The following is a 16,041-nucleotide window of genomic DNA, read 5'->3' as shown; positions in this document are numbered from 1 at the left end:
GAAAAAATCTTAGAAATATAAAATAATTTTTCACTAAGAAATGTGAAGTTCTTCTGGATCCCTCAAAAAAAAAAAAAATTTTTTTAATTGTTAATGTTTTTTCTTTTACCTTAATTTTTTTTCTCTGACACATGGATTTAATAAGGATGTATGTAACATCCAATATTATTTTAAGTATTCTTGAACATTTAATGAAGTATTCTAATTTACATTTTCAAAATGTATTCAATACAAATTTTATTTATTATTTTTATATGGTTGCATTCCGATTATTTCATATAATTATTATTTTTACAAATAAATATGAACTACAATCATTATTTCTCTTTAATTGAACTTTAAAATGCTGTTCTAATCAACATTTTTTAATAGTTTTCCTTGATTCTTCCAGGCATATGCTGGAATCTTTTCTTTTTGTTATCTATTAATAGAAAATCTACCTTGCGTCTGATGTGATCATTATAAAGTATAATTATATATTATTTTAAAATAAAATATTTATTAATTGTTTAATATAAATAACTACAGGAAATCAAACTATAAAACTTGGCTTCAATCATAGATTTATTTATATACTAAACAGGAGATATTAATTTTTAAAGAAATTACTTTTGCAGAAAAGTTTGGCCCCAAAAAAACAACAAATGGATGGATAGAAAAAAATTTTCAAGTGACCTATATAACACCTATTCCACAAAAAAATGTCATAATGCACAAAATCTTGAAACAATTTTCTCTACTGATCGACACACCATTTTTATTGTATAGATAAAGTAGAATCTGTTTAAATAAATATAACTTAGAATAGTTATTAAAATTTAAAATACTCTTTGTGTTAGGTTTTTCAGAATTTCCATGACTTTAGTAATGATCAACATGAAATTTTTACATCTGGAATTAAAAACATTACAGCAAGATTTTAGACAAATAGCATTTCAGAGGGCTAAGCAGTAATAATGAAAATAATACTAATTCATGCAGAACATTTTTATTTTTATCATTCTTCTATTGATCAGTCCTTCATTTTTGTTAAGATAAAACATTAAGAATAAAATTAATTGCATGTAATTCATGCATACTAAATTTCAGTTATCAAATACGCAATATTAAAAAAAAAATAACTAATTAAAAACAAAAATTGATTTACCTTTTTGCCATTTTCTAGTATTCTGTGAACACCTATCATAGACTTAACTGAATTAAAATAAGTTTCTTCAGAAAAATCTTTTTCAGGTAAATAAAGATGATAAAATTCATAATTTAGAAGAGTATGGGGTGGTATTTGACAATCCGAATTACCAAACATAACTCTACCAGGCATTAAACCTGGCTGACTATTTACAGTTATCACTGAATTAGTAACATTTAATTTTAAATATGGTGCTATTTCTGTTTCAAATTCCATATTGCAACCTCCAGGTACAGGATCTAAATATACCATATATAAACATTAATAGAAAATAAATAAATATAAAAAAGCATACAAATTAAATTATAAAAATATAACAAGAGAGGATCAAATCAAAATACATACATTTTTAAAAAAAGAATAAAACAAACTTCAAAAAATGCAGTAACAAATGATAGTCTTTTGAGAAACCACGTAAGTCGTGTAATTATAATTTTTGGAAAATCAAAAAAAATTTCTTTCTATTCAACAAATAAGGCTAAAAATACTTTAAAAATTACACAATTATTTTAGACCGTATGTTAATCTCTACCACATTAAAAAGTATAAAAATTTATTTTTAGTAAAGGAACATGGCTTCCCATTTCTGTCAACTTAATGGACAGAAATGTTTCTCAAATTCATGGAATTCTGTACCAACTTTTACCTTAATTCTATTCTATTTATGAGTAATTACACCAGGAAAAACTTTTCTTAAATAAAACAACATTGTATGCGATTATAATATCAAATAAAAAATCAGCTGTTCACAAAACTGCCATCTTGTTCATTAAAGAAACCACACGAGTCAATTGACTAATTTGGATTTTCCTATGAACAAAATTTTAAATGCATTATGATGTGAAGAAATGGCATCTGGCTAATGTGGTTACTCGCTGGAATATGGTCTATGTATGAATATAATAAAAATACAATAATCTATTTTTGGAAAGATAATGGCTTATGGGGTTTCTCAAATGACTGATTCAAGTAGAAAAAGATTTTACATTTTTTTAAAAAAAATCAACATTTTTAAGTCATCCATAAAAAAAAGAAAATTATCATCTACTTATTAAATTCAGACTTAATAGGTTCACATACTTATTAGGTTCAGAATTGAAGTACGTGACAAAAAGTAAGGTTTGAATATAGCTACAAAAGAAAAAGTAACAAATTATGACCCTCCTCTTTTATAAATCTGGTTAAAAAATGTTAATTAACTAGCATTAAAAACAATAATTTTAAATGCCAGAGAAATACAAATGACTTACGATTATTTAAGTACAATAAATATTACATCATAAATTTGTGGGAAGAATACAAATTCTATTTACGAGTCTTTGTATGTCACCCAACAAGTATTATAAAAAGTAGGATTAATATGTAATTTTTATAGGGTAATAACTTAGCAAAATACAATCTGCAGTTTTCTTACATAATCATATTTTTATCTTCCTTATTAAATTATCTATAATCTGAGGTCAAACTACAACAAAATAAAATTGTGTGATATAAATGTAACAAACGTTTTCAGTATTTGACTTTGCATTACTTGCCCATCTCTTCTTCTTTAGTGAAACTGCCTATTGACAGATATCAAGAAATAGCATTCTCTATGATGGTCAATCCTGAGCTTTTCTTTTTAAATTATAGTATCCTAATCTCACTTTTGTCCAATATTTCTATCCTCCTTCTTATTACTATTCCACCCGCAATTTTTCATTCAATAATTACTTTTTGAATAGTCATATCTTAGGGTAGGCCTACCCAATTAGCTTTTTTTTTTTGGTATTGTCTTATCATATTTCCACTTTAATTTGTCAAGACCTGATCATTCTCTCTTGCAAGTTGATACGTTTTCTTTTTTTTTTAACCACTAGATTTACTCTTAGGTATAGCTTCTGAGAATGAGATGAATGATTTTTAGCATGTGTAAAAATGCCATGGCTGACCGGGATTTGAACCTGGGACCTCCGGATAAAAGGCCAAGACACTACCACTCACGCCACGGAGGCCAGCCGCTAGTTGATACCTAGCATATATCTCCATACCTACATTTCAAAACTTTCCAGATATCGAGTTGTTCTTTTCTTTACAGTGCAAGTTTCTGCACTTTACAATATCAAATTCTAAACAAATCATCTAGTAACATCTCTATTAATTATATTTAATTAATAGAATAAATTCTTACTACATACTGAAAAAATTACCGTACATAAAAATTTTATAGATAATCTTAAAAAAACTTAATGGAATGAATGCTTTATTTAAACACAATTAAACTTTCTGACATAAAGATGATTAACTAGATGTATGGCATCATTACAAGCATCATCAGTACGATCATCATTTCTGTGACAACTGAATACAGGTTTACGGATTGTAGAGCTTTTTGTTATTAATATATTTTGCATTTTAACCATACTATTAGAATAATATATTGTTTATGATGAAAACATTTTTTTCTTAATTAAGTTTTTTTTTGGTGGGGTAAAAATTATTTATAATTTATTACATTAAATTGTGTGATACATAAATTCCATATAATACATAGACGATAAAAATTCATCTATGAACTATCATTACTTACAGTAAAAAATATACTTTCACTTGTTAGTTTTCTTATATGTACATAAAATTATTTATATAACCTCCAAATGAACTAATTAAACCGAAATCATCATTCACCATCCAAGGGACATGCGTTGATCTTTAAATTATTTCTTGAATTTTAATTGCTAAATTATACAAGTATGTTTTTTTCCATCAACGTTTTGGATTTAAAAAGTTTCTGATCACAACTCGTGAAGAAAAATTTCTATCTAGTGACTTCCAATCCTAAGGTTCTTCAAAGTAGTGTGTCTTGAGGGTGGTTATTATTCTTTTTTTTTTAAGAAGACTGCTAAACATTATGTTTACGCTATTCCGTAAAGCAGTTTTTAAGTTATTTCAACTGGTTTGGTATTTGACTTATTTTCATCTAAAATTTAACAGTATTTCGATGTAATGAATATTTTAATTATAAATAAGAAATTTTTTCATACACTGAAATTAATGCATTCCATTCAACATACATATAAATATATGCTCTGTTGATTTTTATTTATGACTTTTGTATTGATTATTTATTAAGATTTAATTCTATATTATTTCATGTGTATAATGTTTAAAAAAGAATAAAATAAAAAAAAAAGGAAGAAGAACTAAACGTAAACATGTTACAATTCACAAGGCTCCTGACGATTCACTTGGCTCCCTTCGGATGCACTCGGCACCTGACGATTTAGCGGCTCTTCACACCTCACATAGCTCCTTTCGGATGCACTCGGCTTCTATTGACATCACTTGGCTCCATTTACCCTATATAAGCCGGCTCACCACTAGAGTCAGGTCACTTCCACTTCTGCTTCAGCAGTCTCTCGTTGTGCGTCATCTCTCTCCGACCATCGTCTCTCACAGTCTCTCTCTGAACATCGTCTCTCACAGTCTCTCTCTGAACATCGTCTCTCTCTCTCTCTCAGTCTCTCTCATCAAAGTTTACACTTCATGCAATTAACAAGTAAATTACACATATTCTACAACAATGAATCTTTTTATTGTATGTTAAAGATCCTTTAAACGTTGTGTTTGTGCTTTTTCTTCTCTATAACTGCATTATAAAATATTAACTTAAAAGAACTTATGTAGACATATATAAAATCCACGATTGTGAGATTATATTTTGTGAAATGAATATCAACATATTAGTTTTTCATGCGTTAAACTCTTTGTTATTACATCCTCTGTAAGTGAATATATTGTAGAATGAATATTGATGTTGTAGATCAATATCAATATGAATATTGTAGAATAGAATACGATTGTTGTAGAATGTTTTCATTCTACAACAATCGTCTGTTGAACTTTCTATTGTGATAATCCAGGTTACATTCTGTGCCAGTGAGTATCAAGATATTTGTTTTTCATTAACAAAAAACAGTAATCGTCTACTAAATATTAACGTAATCCTCTGTTAAACAATAAGATACTATTATTATATGTATCATTATTATACACTGTGTTTATGTGAAAGAAATATTTAATGTAATAAGTTTACCTATACTTTACTTAAGGATTGTATATAAATATCACACAAGAAGATTTTGTGCAAAGCATTTGTCTTAACAAAACAATAATATGTAATAGTGTTTTTATGCACTTTTTTGTTTTTATGAACATGGTTATATAATTCTGTTTTTCATTCTGTTAAAAATAAAGTCCAATATTCTTTTGGCAAAAACGAGCTATTTGTAATTTTATTTTTGTAACTTTCCCCAACACATTATATTCGAGGGCATATAATAATAGATAACTCAAAAAGTTGTAGCCGTACACTAGTTAATGAATAAAAATATTAATTTCTCACTGTAATACATGTATTTTAACATAAAGAAAATGAGAAGACTTACCGTCTTTATGATACGTAGTAACAGCTAGTAGTACAGTAATATTAAAATTATTATCGTTGGATAAATATAACGTAACAGGTTCAGTATATAAAAGGGAATTTGTGTATTTAACTAAACCAATATCAGTACCAGTTACATATGAACTTTTATCATCAGTATCAAGATTATAACTTAAAGTTACACTATTCAGGTAGGAATGAACTTCAACTAACAGAAAACGAACGTCTGTTGGTATATCTGTAATATCAATTTTTATACGTTGAAAAGGCATTAATGGTTTTATATATTCAATAACTGCGCCAGTTAAATCATTATTAGGAATTTCTTTTGAACTCTTCAATGATAATTTCCATTCTGATTCTGAAAATAAAAATAATATTAAAGTCAAACACACATTAGTGGGGGAGTCAGATGAAAAAAATTACTATTAACTATAAGCATCTCGAATGTGTTATGGTTATATTAAGCAATAACCATAAACAGTGTATTTGTAAAGTTATATATAAATAACTTATACGTTATATATAATATATTTGTAAAGTTAGTTATATATAGTTATTTATTTTCAAAAGGGATGAGGCTGAATGGTTTATAATTCAGTTGGATAACACACACTTCACAAATGGTCCGTAAATGGAGTTTCTTTACTTATCCTATAAGGTGCCTATTTAATTTCAGGAAGAAACAAAAATTGTTTAGCAATATCTAAGTTGTTCAATGCAAAATCATTTATTAGTAATATGCTGCATGCATCGGGATAAATATATCCTGATTTCTTGAGTGAAGGGATAGATGCCCTCTTTTATGAGCTTTCCTCTGGATAAGGCTGTTTTACATGTTAATGGTTTTCTAAAGGTAGACTGTCACCATCCATCTCTTTTATTTATCTTTATTCTTGATCCCTACTTCTTTATTATCAATTGAAAGTATACTTTCCACTACTTGGTCCTATTGTACCAATCCAAACTTACTGTAAAGGGTGTACTGTTAAAGGGTATCTATGGACTGAGTTGGGGAATTCAGTGGCTGTACATTAACTAATGCTTAAAATATTAACTGGAAAAAGCTAGACCTCCTGTTCCCTCTGAAAAAAAAATACATGTAATGTGTTATATACTATAACTCTCAGGCTAGAAATAGTAAAAAAAAAGACAACATATAATAATTCTTTATTATTTAAAAAAATAATATGTAATGCTTTTATTTATTTGTTTATTAGTGCTAATTTTTATCGTGTTTTTATTATTATTTTTCTAAAGTCACACACTTAATGGTTACTTATATATAACCCACATGAACAATAATAATAATACATCAAATTTAATTAATATATGTATGCACTGATCAATTAAACATGAAAAGGAAAAAAAATTAATTTATATGCTGTATTGACCGATGGTCGTATGTATAAAAAGTCAATTTCTTTCTAGGGGTAAAGCAGAGGATAGGTATTTTCATTACGATCTGGAAGTGTTGATGTACTGTGATCTAAGTACATCAGTTTAATTCCAGTTAACAAATAAACAAGCAGCACTCTAATATATACAAACTAGCCGACCCGTCCAGCCAGAACCTGGACCCTTGTGGCTCAGGTCCACCCAGGTGAATCCCAAAGCCAATTCAGCGCCTACCCCACGGTTGCAGAGACCCCATAGCTGCAAAGCTCGCTTCTCTCACCATTCCCAGTTTGCCAGGGAGACCAGCACTCAGGACACCAACAGAGCTTGCATTGGTCCCATTTACCCAGAGGGATCCACCGCTGGACCCCCACATTCGATGTTATCATCATGGTTATGAGAATAATACTCATAGATTGATAACTTATTTATTTTTTGCCATGGCGGCAGAAATATAATGAAGTAAAAAGATTAATCAAGTTTTTCCTTAATGGAAATCTTTAATTCATAACTTCACTGTCCTTGGGGGTGAAGAAATAATGGATATTTTTAATATCTTAACCTTTCAGGGAGCTAGGGCCTCAGTCGATGGCTTACAACCTTCTCTGGGATAACACGAATGTATCCTGCAAATTTGAAAGTAATCAATCTGATGGTTCTCGTGTGATACAATAGATAAACTTTATACATATATATACTTCCGAATAATCATGATCCCATTATTGTTAAACAGAATTTTTTTAAATTTATTTAATGTACATTTAATTCTATTATTTTTATAATATTATTCATTAGACTGATTCAAATCATTCAGTTGAAAACCAGCTTACATAGTGATAGAGACTGGCAGTTCACAGTTCATTAATTCAATTCTTTATTTTTGTGCTTCAACCAGTAAGTCTCCACCACTACATAATCAAACATTTTTTTTCCAGATCTTTTAAGATGAAATATAACTAAAAACCTTCTCAGTTATGCCAAGAAACATGGGTAAAAATTTGGTTGTGATTGAACGAGTAGTTTTTTTATCCAGAACAAACAAAAACCTTCTTCCTCTTTATGTAATAGTATAGATACAGGTAATTTAGAAAAAAGTAAATTATCAAATAGATTATAGAAAAATAATCAAAACAAAACATAATAAACTTACCAAATAAATTAACTTAACTGCACAAGTTTCTACATTGGGCAAAGCGAATGTAATTTTTTTAAACAAGATACACTAAACACATAAAAATACTCAATATTGCAATTCCATATAATTAAATTTTTTAAATACTATACATAAAATTATATGTGCAAAGATAATTTTATGTTTTTAGATGTGCATAACAGTTGATGAAAATTAACAGTCAATCTGCTAGTACAGTTAATAATAAAAAGTAGTTTTATGTTACCGTTTTTCAATCAGTCACACTAAATCAATTTATAAATATGTGTCCAACTTATATTTTTTAGTGTATGCATGCTTGTATTTTTTATTTTAAATATTTGACTTCATACATAACTTTAAAATAATTTTTTCCCCTTAAAAAAATTGTTTAACACTTCATTCATAGTTGTTATTTGAACATGTACTGTTCAACAAATTGTAAATGTACATTCAACAAATTGTAAATGTACACAAATTTATTTCCTGAGATAATAGACAAATAGTTTTTCCAAGTCAAGGTAACAGAACTTAAATATTTATACACTATTTTTTATACTTCAGCAATTTTTGATATGACAGGCTTTGAGGTTTTAAGATTAGCATTGTTAACTACTTTTGTAATCAGCTTAGATCCATCCAAAAGTTTTGAAAAAAATTTTATATATATATATATACATAGCATTTTTGAAAAAGTCTCAAACAAAATTTTAAAGCTACACTCTATTTTAATTGTTGTACCTTTAATGCTGATACAAATTTACGTTCATAAAATGTTAAGTTTTAAAACAAAATACATATCATTTCTCCATAAAATTCAGATAACTTGTACGTTAAACATTTTCAAACACTTATTGTAACTTCGATAAATTATGCTGGAAATTTTATTTAATTAGTTGTGAAATTTTTGATAAATACTTTTATTTTTCCAAATTATACTTCTTTTCTTTATAATTCAAAACTGTGAAGATTTTGAGCCCTTCCTTATATACCAGATACAAATGTTATCTTATTATTATGTTGCAGATACAAATTTCTATATATAAAGATCATATTTTAAAATCATTCAATTTATTACTAGTAAGCAAAGAAAATTATTTTTATTATAAAACGAATAAGTTATTTTTTTATCCATACAAACAGAATTATAACAAACTGGTTGAGAGAAAGCAAAGATTCCTTTTTAAAAATGGCACAACATGATTGTTAAGTGAATACATTAATCTCTTGGCAACAAATAATCAAAATTCCTTAATACAATCTTTTATCATTAAAAAAATTGTTTATTAAAAAAACCCTTTAGATTAGAAGGAAGGGCCTGAGCAGCGCAAGATATTTGTGTGGTGCAGGTCCTAGGTGTGAAGTTAAGGAGGCGGTCTCTCAGACTATTCAGGTGGAAAGTAGGAGGCTGATAGACCAAATTGAGAAGGGAGTGATGAAGGATATCCTGGTGCTGGTTAGCAGACGATGACCATTGGAAGTTTTTTCACACAATGAGTACATGACAGAATTTATTTTTGAGGTTTCGGACAGGACATATTTGTGCTGTATGATATATCTACTATGGGACAATTTAAGAAGGTGTTGGAGAGGGCACTATATTTGAGGAGGTTGCTCAAACAATGCAAACTTAGAACAGGACAGCTTGTATCTGAGTGTAAGCAGGCGGAAGTGCTCCTCGGAAATTTGGTCGAGGAAAGACAGGGTCGAGTTTTCATGGTGGCGGTGGATTCTAAGGAAGGTAAGAAGGTTGTGGCTGAGGATGTTTATAGCAGCAACGACTGTGGAAGTAACAGCTGTGAGGAGGGTCAGAGTTGGTTGAGTGCTCTGCAGGGTTTCCCTTAATAGAGATGAGCCCAGGTGTTACAAATGCCTGGAGATGAGGCACATGGTGGCAGGTTGCAGAGAATAAGCCTGGTCAGCCATGTGCTTTAACTGTAGTGAAGTTGACCACAAGTCTGTGGAATGCAAGGCACAGACTAAGTGTCTGAAATGCGGAGAGTCAGGGATGGGTAGCACTGTATGTAAGCCCAAAAATGGTAAAGTTTCTGCAACTGAACTTTAACAGGAGCGTGATGGTGCATAATGCACTGTTGGAGTAAGGGAAGAGGTTGGATGTGGACCTACTGGTAATGTAAGAGCACAAGTTGAGGAGAGTGGATGGGTGGTGGATGCAGTGAAGAGTGCAGCAGTCACCAAAAGTAGGCTTCTACTCTCAAGTGAGGAGAAGAGAGGGTTTGTGATGGTGGTGTTCAGCATGTATATCTCGCTAAATTGTACTGTCCAATACATTGAGGAAATTTTGGAGGAGCTGAGCTTGGTGATGTATCGAACTAGGAAATGTTTGGTTTTGGCAGGTGATTTAAATGCCAAAAGTGTGGCGTGGGGATGTAATGTAACCAACTTAGAGAAACGCTTCTTGAGAAGATGGTTGTGGGGCATGGACTAGATTGTCTGAATGATGGTGAGGGTGAATGGGTGTTCTTTTGTTGATGTAACATTTGTCTCACCAAGATTGGCCCAGTTGGTGAGGGGTTGGTGGTTTTTGAAGTAGGAGTGGTAGAGCAGCAGATTAGCCAAAATTGAAAGATTATTTCTGAAGGAGGGTTCAAAAAATGTAAAAGTAAGATAGTGGAGCGCATTGGAAATCTACAGGAAATAATGCCTAAACATCTGAAGGAAGTGATTGGGTGGTTGAGGAAGAACTGATGTGTGGATGTTGCTATGATAAGCGAGTATATTGGTGTTCTAAGAATGTGGCGGCAGCAAGGGTCGAGTGTTTAAGGGCTTGACGTTGGTTGAAGAAAGCGAAGAGAAGGGGTGACAATGAGGAGGTTGGATGTTGCACAGGTTTGTTGCCTGAAAAGAGGAGAGAGTATAGAAGAGCCATCTGGAGAGTACGAAAATAAAAGGAAGAAAAGAAAGTAAGAAGGATAAATGGGGGGAGCTTTGTTCAAAACTAGATGAGGACGTTTGGGGTAGCACCTACAGGATAATGTCTGGCAAGTTTGGTAGGGTGCTACCCGTTCTCTCAGTGGAAATTATGAGTACATTTAGAGAAGCCTTTTCCCGATGTCAGGCTGGGAAGTGGCTACGGAGATAACCCCCTTTTTCTTTGGAGGAGATCCAATGGGCAGCAAGAGGCTATCCAGTTAGAAAGGTCCAGGTCTGGATGGGGTGCCAAATGGAGCTGTGGTTGCAGTGGTGCCATGCCAGACTAAAATGGTGTTTAATAGAATCTTGTTTAATGGCACTCTGGAGGAACAGAAAGATGACCAATGTTGAAGAAGGGAGAGGGCATTGTGGGAGACTCGAGCAGGTTTCGACCGCTGCGCTTTCTCAGTTGTTTGAGTAAACTATTTGATAAAATAATGGTGGAGAGGTTGCTGGAGGAGGTGGATAGAAAAGGAGGTTTCAGCGACAAGCAGTATGGCTTTTGGAGCGGGTGCACCAGATTGGATGCAGTGAATAGAGTGATGAGCCTGGTGGACGAAGCATCTGCTGGCACATGGAGAACGAGGGCCACCCCAGCAGTGGCGTTGTTGGATGTGCGTAATGCATTCAATGCGCTGCCATTTGGGTGTGTCCTAGAGGGACTAAGGAGGCGAGATGTTAGTCCATATTTAATTAGGATTCTGGAGGACTACTTCACAAATTGGGTGGTGGTAGGAGTAGCTGAGGAACAGGAGCTAGAGTGTGGTGTTCACCGAACCCTGTGTGAACACCACACTCTAGCACACACAGGGTTCGGTGAACCCTGTGCACCGAACCCAGTGTAGGCCCTGTTTGGGGCCTACTCTGTGAAACATTGCGTATAATGGCATTTCAGGTTGAGGTATCCTGAGAGTGTCCATATTACTGCATTTGCTGATGATATTTCATTTGTAATTGTTGGGAGAACGGAGTAGGTTATACATAGAGGTAATGTTGAGACCATTGACTTGGTGGACTAGTGGTTAGCAGAGATAAATTTTAGCCTGGTGGTGGAAAAAACTGGAATGGTAGTTACAGCTGGTAGGAGACGTCAGGAGGACATCAGGCTCATGGTTAGAGTTGTTGATATTGAGCCAGTGAGTAAGGTGAAGTATTTGGGCATTTGGATAGATTCCAAATGCTCTTTTCAGCCTCATGTGATGGAGGTAGTTGATAGGGCTAGTAGGACATTATCAGCTGCCTCCAGATTAATGAGCAGGGTTGGCAGGTCGAGTATATCCAAGCATAGGATGTTGGTATCAGTGGTTCGGAGCATCAGCCTTTATGCAGTTATGGTCTGGAAGTGAGCCCTTGATAAGAAGAAGGCTGTAAATATTGGGGAGGCTCAGAGGCAGTTGACAATTGGGGTGGGGTGTGCATATTCGATGGTCTTAACAGAGACCATTCTGGATGTGTCATTGCTCTCCCCTTTAGAATTACTGGTGGCGGGAAGAATAGAAAGAGCTATTGGGAGTAGTAAAAGCCATTGGGAATGAGCCATTGCCACGGAAGAATTAGAGGTTAACTGGCAAATTAGATGGGACAGAGCTGAGGTTGGGTGGTAACAGATCCTATCCATAAAGCCATGGCTTTGGAGGAGATATGAGGAGCTTTCATTTGAGCTTACCCAGTTTCTGACAGGCCACGGCTGTTTTAACAGCTACCTTTTTAGAGGAGAAGATCTTATGTATGTCTCTACTGGGTGGAGGTTAACACAGTAGAACATACTATTTTCTATTGCCCAAAATGGGTGGGGGAGAGGCAGGCAGTAATTCCAGAACATTATTGAGGCTATCCTTCAAGGGGAGAGCAACTGGAAACTGATAGTTGGGATGATAAGTACGTTCATGAAGAAGATCGCAGAGGACTTTGAAGAAGGGTAATGCTCATGTGAAATGTTAGAGTAGAGACAGTTGGATAGCCTCATTCAGGAGGAATGGGATGCCGACCTCCATAGCGCAAGTGGTAGCGTCTCGGCCTTTCATCCGGAACTCCCAGGTTTGAGGTTCGAATCCCAGTCGGGCATGGCACTTTCACATGCTACAAATACGTCATTCATCTTATCCTCTAAAGCAATATCTAAAGGGGGCCCCAAAGGTAAAACAAAAGGAAGGGTGGGATACTGAAGTGTCCTACTTCTGATGATTGAAGGACTCCTGGGGAGGTATGGGGTGTAGTAAAGACCAAGACCTGGTGGGGGAGCCTCCTCAAGGACATCCTCATTTGAGGCAGGCAATGGAAAGGACCTAGTCCTGGTGGATTGTGTGGTGCGGCTGGGAGTGGCATAGCCAGACCTAGCATGGCCACCCAGGATGTTAGAAGCTGAAAGGCACTCCCCTCAAGACTGTGTGCCAACCATGTTGGGATATTAGGGATATAACACAAGAGACAAATCTGCTGGCATATAAACTGAAAGTGTAGAACATATTCATACATCTATATTTCATGAGGGTTAACTGATTAAGTTCCTTTATTTTATTTCTTAATCGTGCATACTTGAAAAACTCATTTCATGCAGAATAAAACTATGTTTTATTTGTAATTTTATTATAAAAATAATATGGGAAAACAGATTCAAGTATACTGAGATGAATGGTAGTCAACAACATGGCTACCAGAGCTCTAAAACAGCTAATTCCTTATATATAAATTCAATATTCAGATTTATCAAAATAATTAAGTGAATGAAGTAAAAGATAAAAGAATCAAGGGCTTAAAAAAAAATTAAAAGTACAACTTATGTACTATATATATGTGCATCAATTTGATCTTTATCAAATTGACACTAATTGCTGTGAAAAATTACAAATGTAAAAACCAGATTTTTTGTCATCAACAAAGTTTTTCTATTTGATGTTAGAAAGAACAACAAATTACTCCAATCTTTTGAAAGTTGACTGTCTTCACACATCCTAGCATTTTTATCTGAATATCCAGTGGGCAGGTATTTCTTAACTGGTAGGTAACCGTTAGTCAGGTCCGCTAAACCGGTTTTGTTACATGCATTTAAAATCCAATGACGAATAATAATTCAAATCTGAATCAATCTGGTTACGATTTTGAAAGTAAATGCAAAGGACCTTCTGAAATGAAACACTAAGTAGTACTTCAGATCTATCAAAAAGCCTCTGGAAATAGTTTTAAATGCCTTTACGGAACGTAAAATTAAATTTTCGCTTTACAGTATCTAGTGGGCAGGTACTATATAGTTTGGTTAATCCATAGTAATGGTTGTTTGTTGCACGATAGCACCAGCTGGTAATTAATGGGCCAGATACTCCCTTAACAGCCTAACTGCTCTGCCTAAAGTATTGTCTAGGGGCTGTATGTCCTTTCCAGTGGTCCCAGAAACTAGTGACTGAGGTGTAGATAAGGAATAAGACCAGGCTTTTGAACAAAATGTGGGCTTATCAATAGGAAGTGTGATTTCAATTCATCAAATTAGGTCAGATTTTTCCTTGTTAATGAGTTTCATTATCTATGCGGATGTACGTATATTATTGTATGTACATATAATTTTTGTCATCTGAGTAAGCTTTATGTAATCCATGGATTATTTCATTCAAAAAATTATTAGAAAAAATACGTGCCATGACATTAACAATATGTAACTTTTTAATTAAGATAAATACTCCAATTTGATTCATTTTTATAAAATTATCGCTCGAATATATTAGTATAGAATATTACGTAATATTGTACCATTAAACAATAGAATAATTACAGTCAATTATGATAAATCTTTATTAATATTAGAAATTACAAAAAAAAGTAATTAATCATAAAAATTTACATGTCTGTTATCACAGATAAAAAATTCAGGCCAACCAGACTAACTTTGAAACCACTTGTTATCGTATAAACAAAATTAGACTTAAGTTCAGTAAATAACGTTAAAGAAAAACATTATGAATAAATACTAACCTTTCTCGTATTTTATACTATCTGTGCTGGAATCTACTTTTACTGTAACTGATAAAACACTAGGTAACACAAGAAATACAATAATATTTACATAGAAAGAATATAGCAAACATAACCTATAAAATTGTGCTAGTCTTGTATTAAAGAAATGCATGGTAAAAAAGTATTCAATTAATTGATAAAAACTTTCACAAAATTAAATCACTACACTTCAAAAAAGCTGAACAGTAATTATCTGATAAATATATAAAATTGATACAGTATCACGTAACAGAACATGACTACATAACGCATTCAATACGTTATCAGTTATTGATCTTTTCAACCATCGCAGCTGACAGATGAACAAGAGTGCAAGTTGTACGGGATGACAGACACAGCCACTAGTGGCGCTCCTGTGGCCAATATGGCAGTTGTGGATCGATGAATTTGTGATAGTGTTAGTAGAAAAATGAATTATGTGATTAATTTGAATCGGTTCGTGTTTAAATAAGTGTGTACGGGGATATGGGAAAAGATCAAGAGCTATTAGAAGCGGCCAGGAATGGAAATTTTTCCGTAGTTGAGAAAATATTGGTTCAACGTGCTAAAAGGAGTGGCCCATTAGCAAGGTATAGTATTACTGATTATTTTTAATATGTTTATATTTTGTTTCCATGTTATCTTATTCGCCGATTACTTATTTAAAACTTTAACGTTTATTCTTGTTATCTTATATATGTATCTAAATAACTTAGATTTATAATTAAATGATATTAAATGTTTAATTTTGATAAATTTGTAAGGAAGATTTCTAACCTGTTAACATGTAGTGTCAATTTACACAAGTGTTAATAACATTTTTTTAAACGTTTACATACTTATATCCCGGCTCAGAAATGTAGAGAAATATTTAAGTTTTGTTTACCTAACCAAACATAATTGCTGTAAACCTTTTAATTAATTTTCCTAATGAATGGAATTGTGTGATTTGTTTACTTA

The 16,041-nt window shown here is 32.5% G+C and overlaps 2 protein-coding genes across 3 annotated transcripts in view; one reads left to right on the top strand and one right to left on the bottom strand.

Moving 5' to 3' along the window:
- LOC142331991 (transmembrane 7 superfamily member 3-like) overlaps positions 1 to 15,429 on the bottom strand; it is a 60,290-nt gene extending 44,861 nt beyond the window's left edge. For both annotated transcript variants that reach the window (XM_075378044.1, XM_075378043.1), the window contains exons 1-3: positions 15,061 to 15,429; positions 5,617 to 5,976; positions 1,148 to 1,428 (exon numbers count right to left, since the gene is read on the bottom strand). In XM_075378044.1, the coding sequence (XP_075234159.1) occupies positions 1,148 to 1,428; positions 5,617 to 5,976; positions 15,061 to 15,214 (795 nt within the window). In that variant the 5' untranslated portion in view covers positions 15,215 to 15,429. The remainder of the gene's footprint in view (positions 1 to 1,147; positions 1,429 to 5,616; positions 5,977 to 15,060) is intronic.
- Positions 15,430 to 15,463: 34 nt separating this feature from the next.
- LOC142331990 (ankyrin repeat and SAM domain-containing protein 1A-like) overlaps positions 15,464 to 16,041 on the top strand; it is a 313,191-nt gene continuing 312,613 nt past the window's right edge. The window contains exon 1 of the mRNA XM_075378041.1: positions 15,464 to 15,671. Coding sequence (XP_075234156.1) covers positions 15,568 to 15,671 — 104 coding nt within the window. The 5' untranslated portion in view covers positions 15,464 to 15,567. The remainder of the gene's footprint in view (positions 15,672 to 16,041) is intronic.

Source organism: Lycorma delicatula, chromosome 11, assembly GCF_047948215.1.
Source record: "Lycorma delicatula isolate Av1 chromosome 11, ASM4794821v1, whole genome shotgun sequence".
Classification (NCBI taxonomy): Eukaryota; Metazoa; Arthropoda; class Insecta; order Hemiptera; family Fulgoridae; genus Lycorma; species Lycorma delicatula.
The sequence above is the reverse complement of the archived record's forward strand: the minus strand, read 5'-3'. Positions and strand labels throughout refer to the sequence as shown.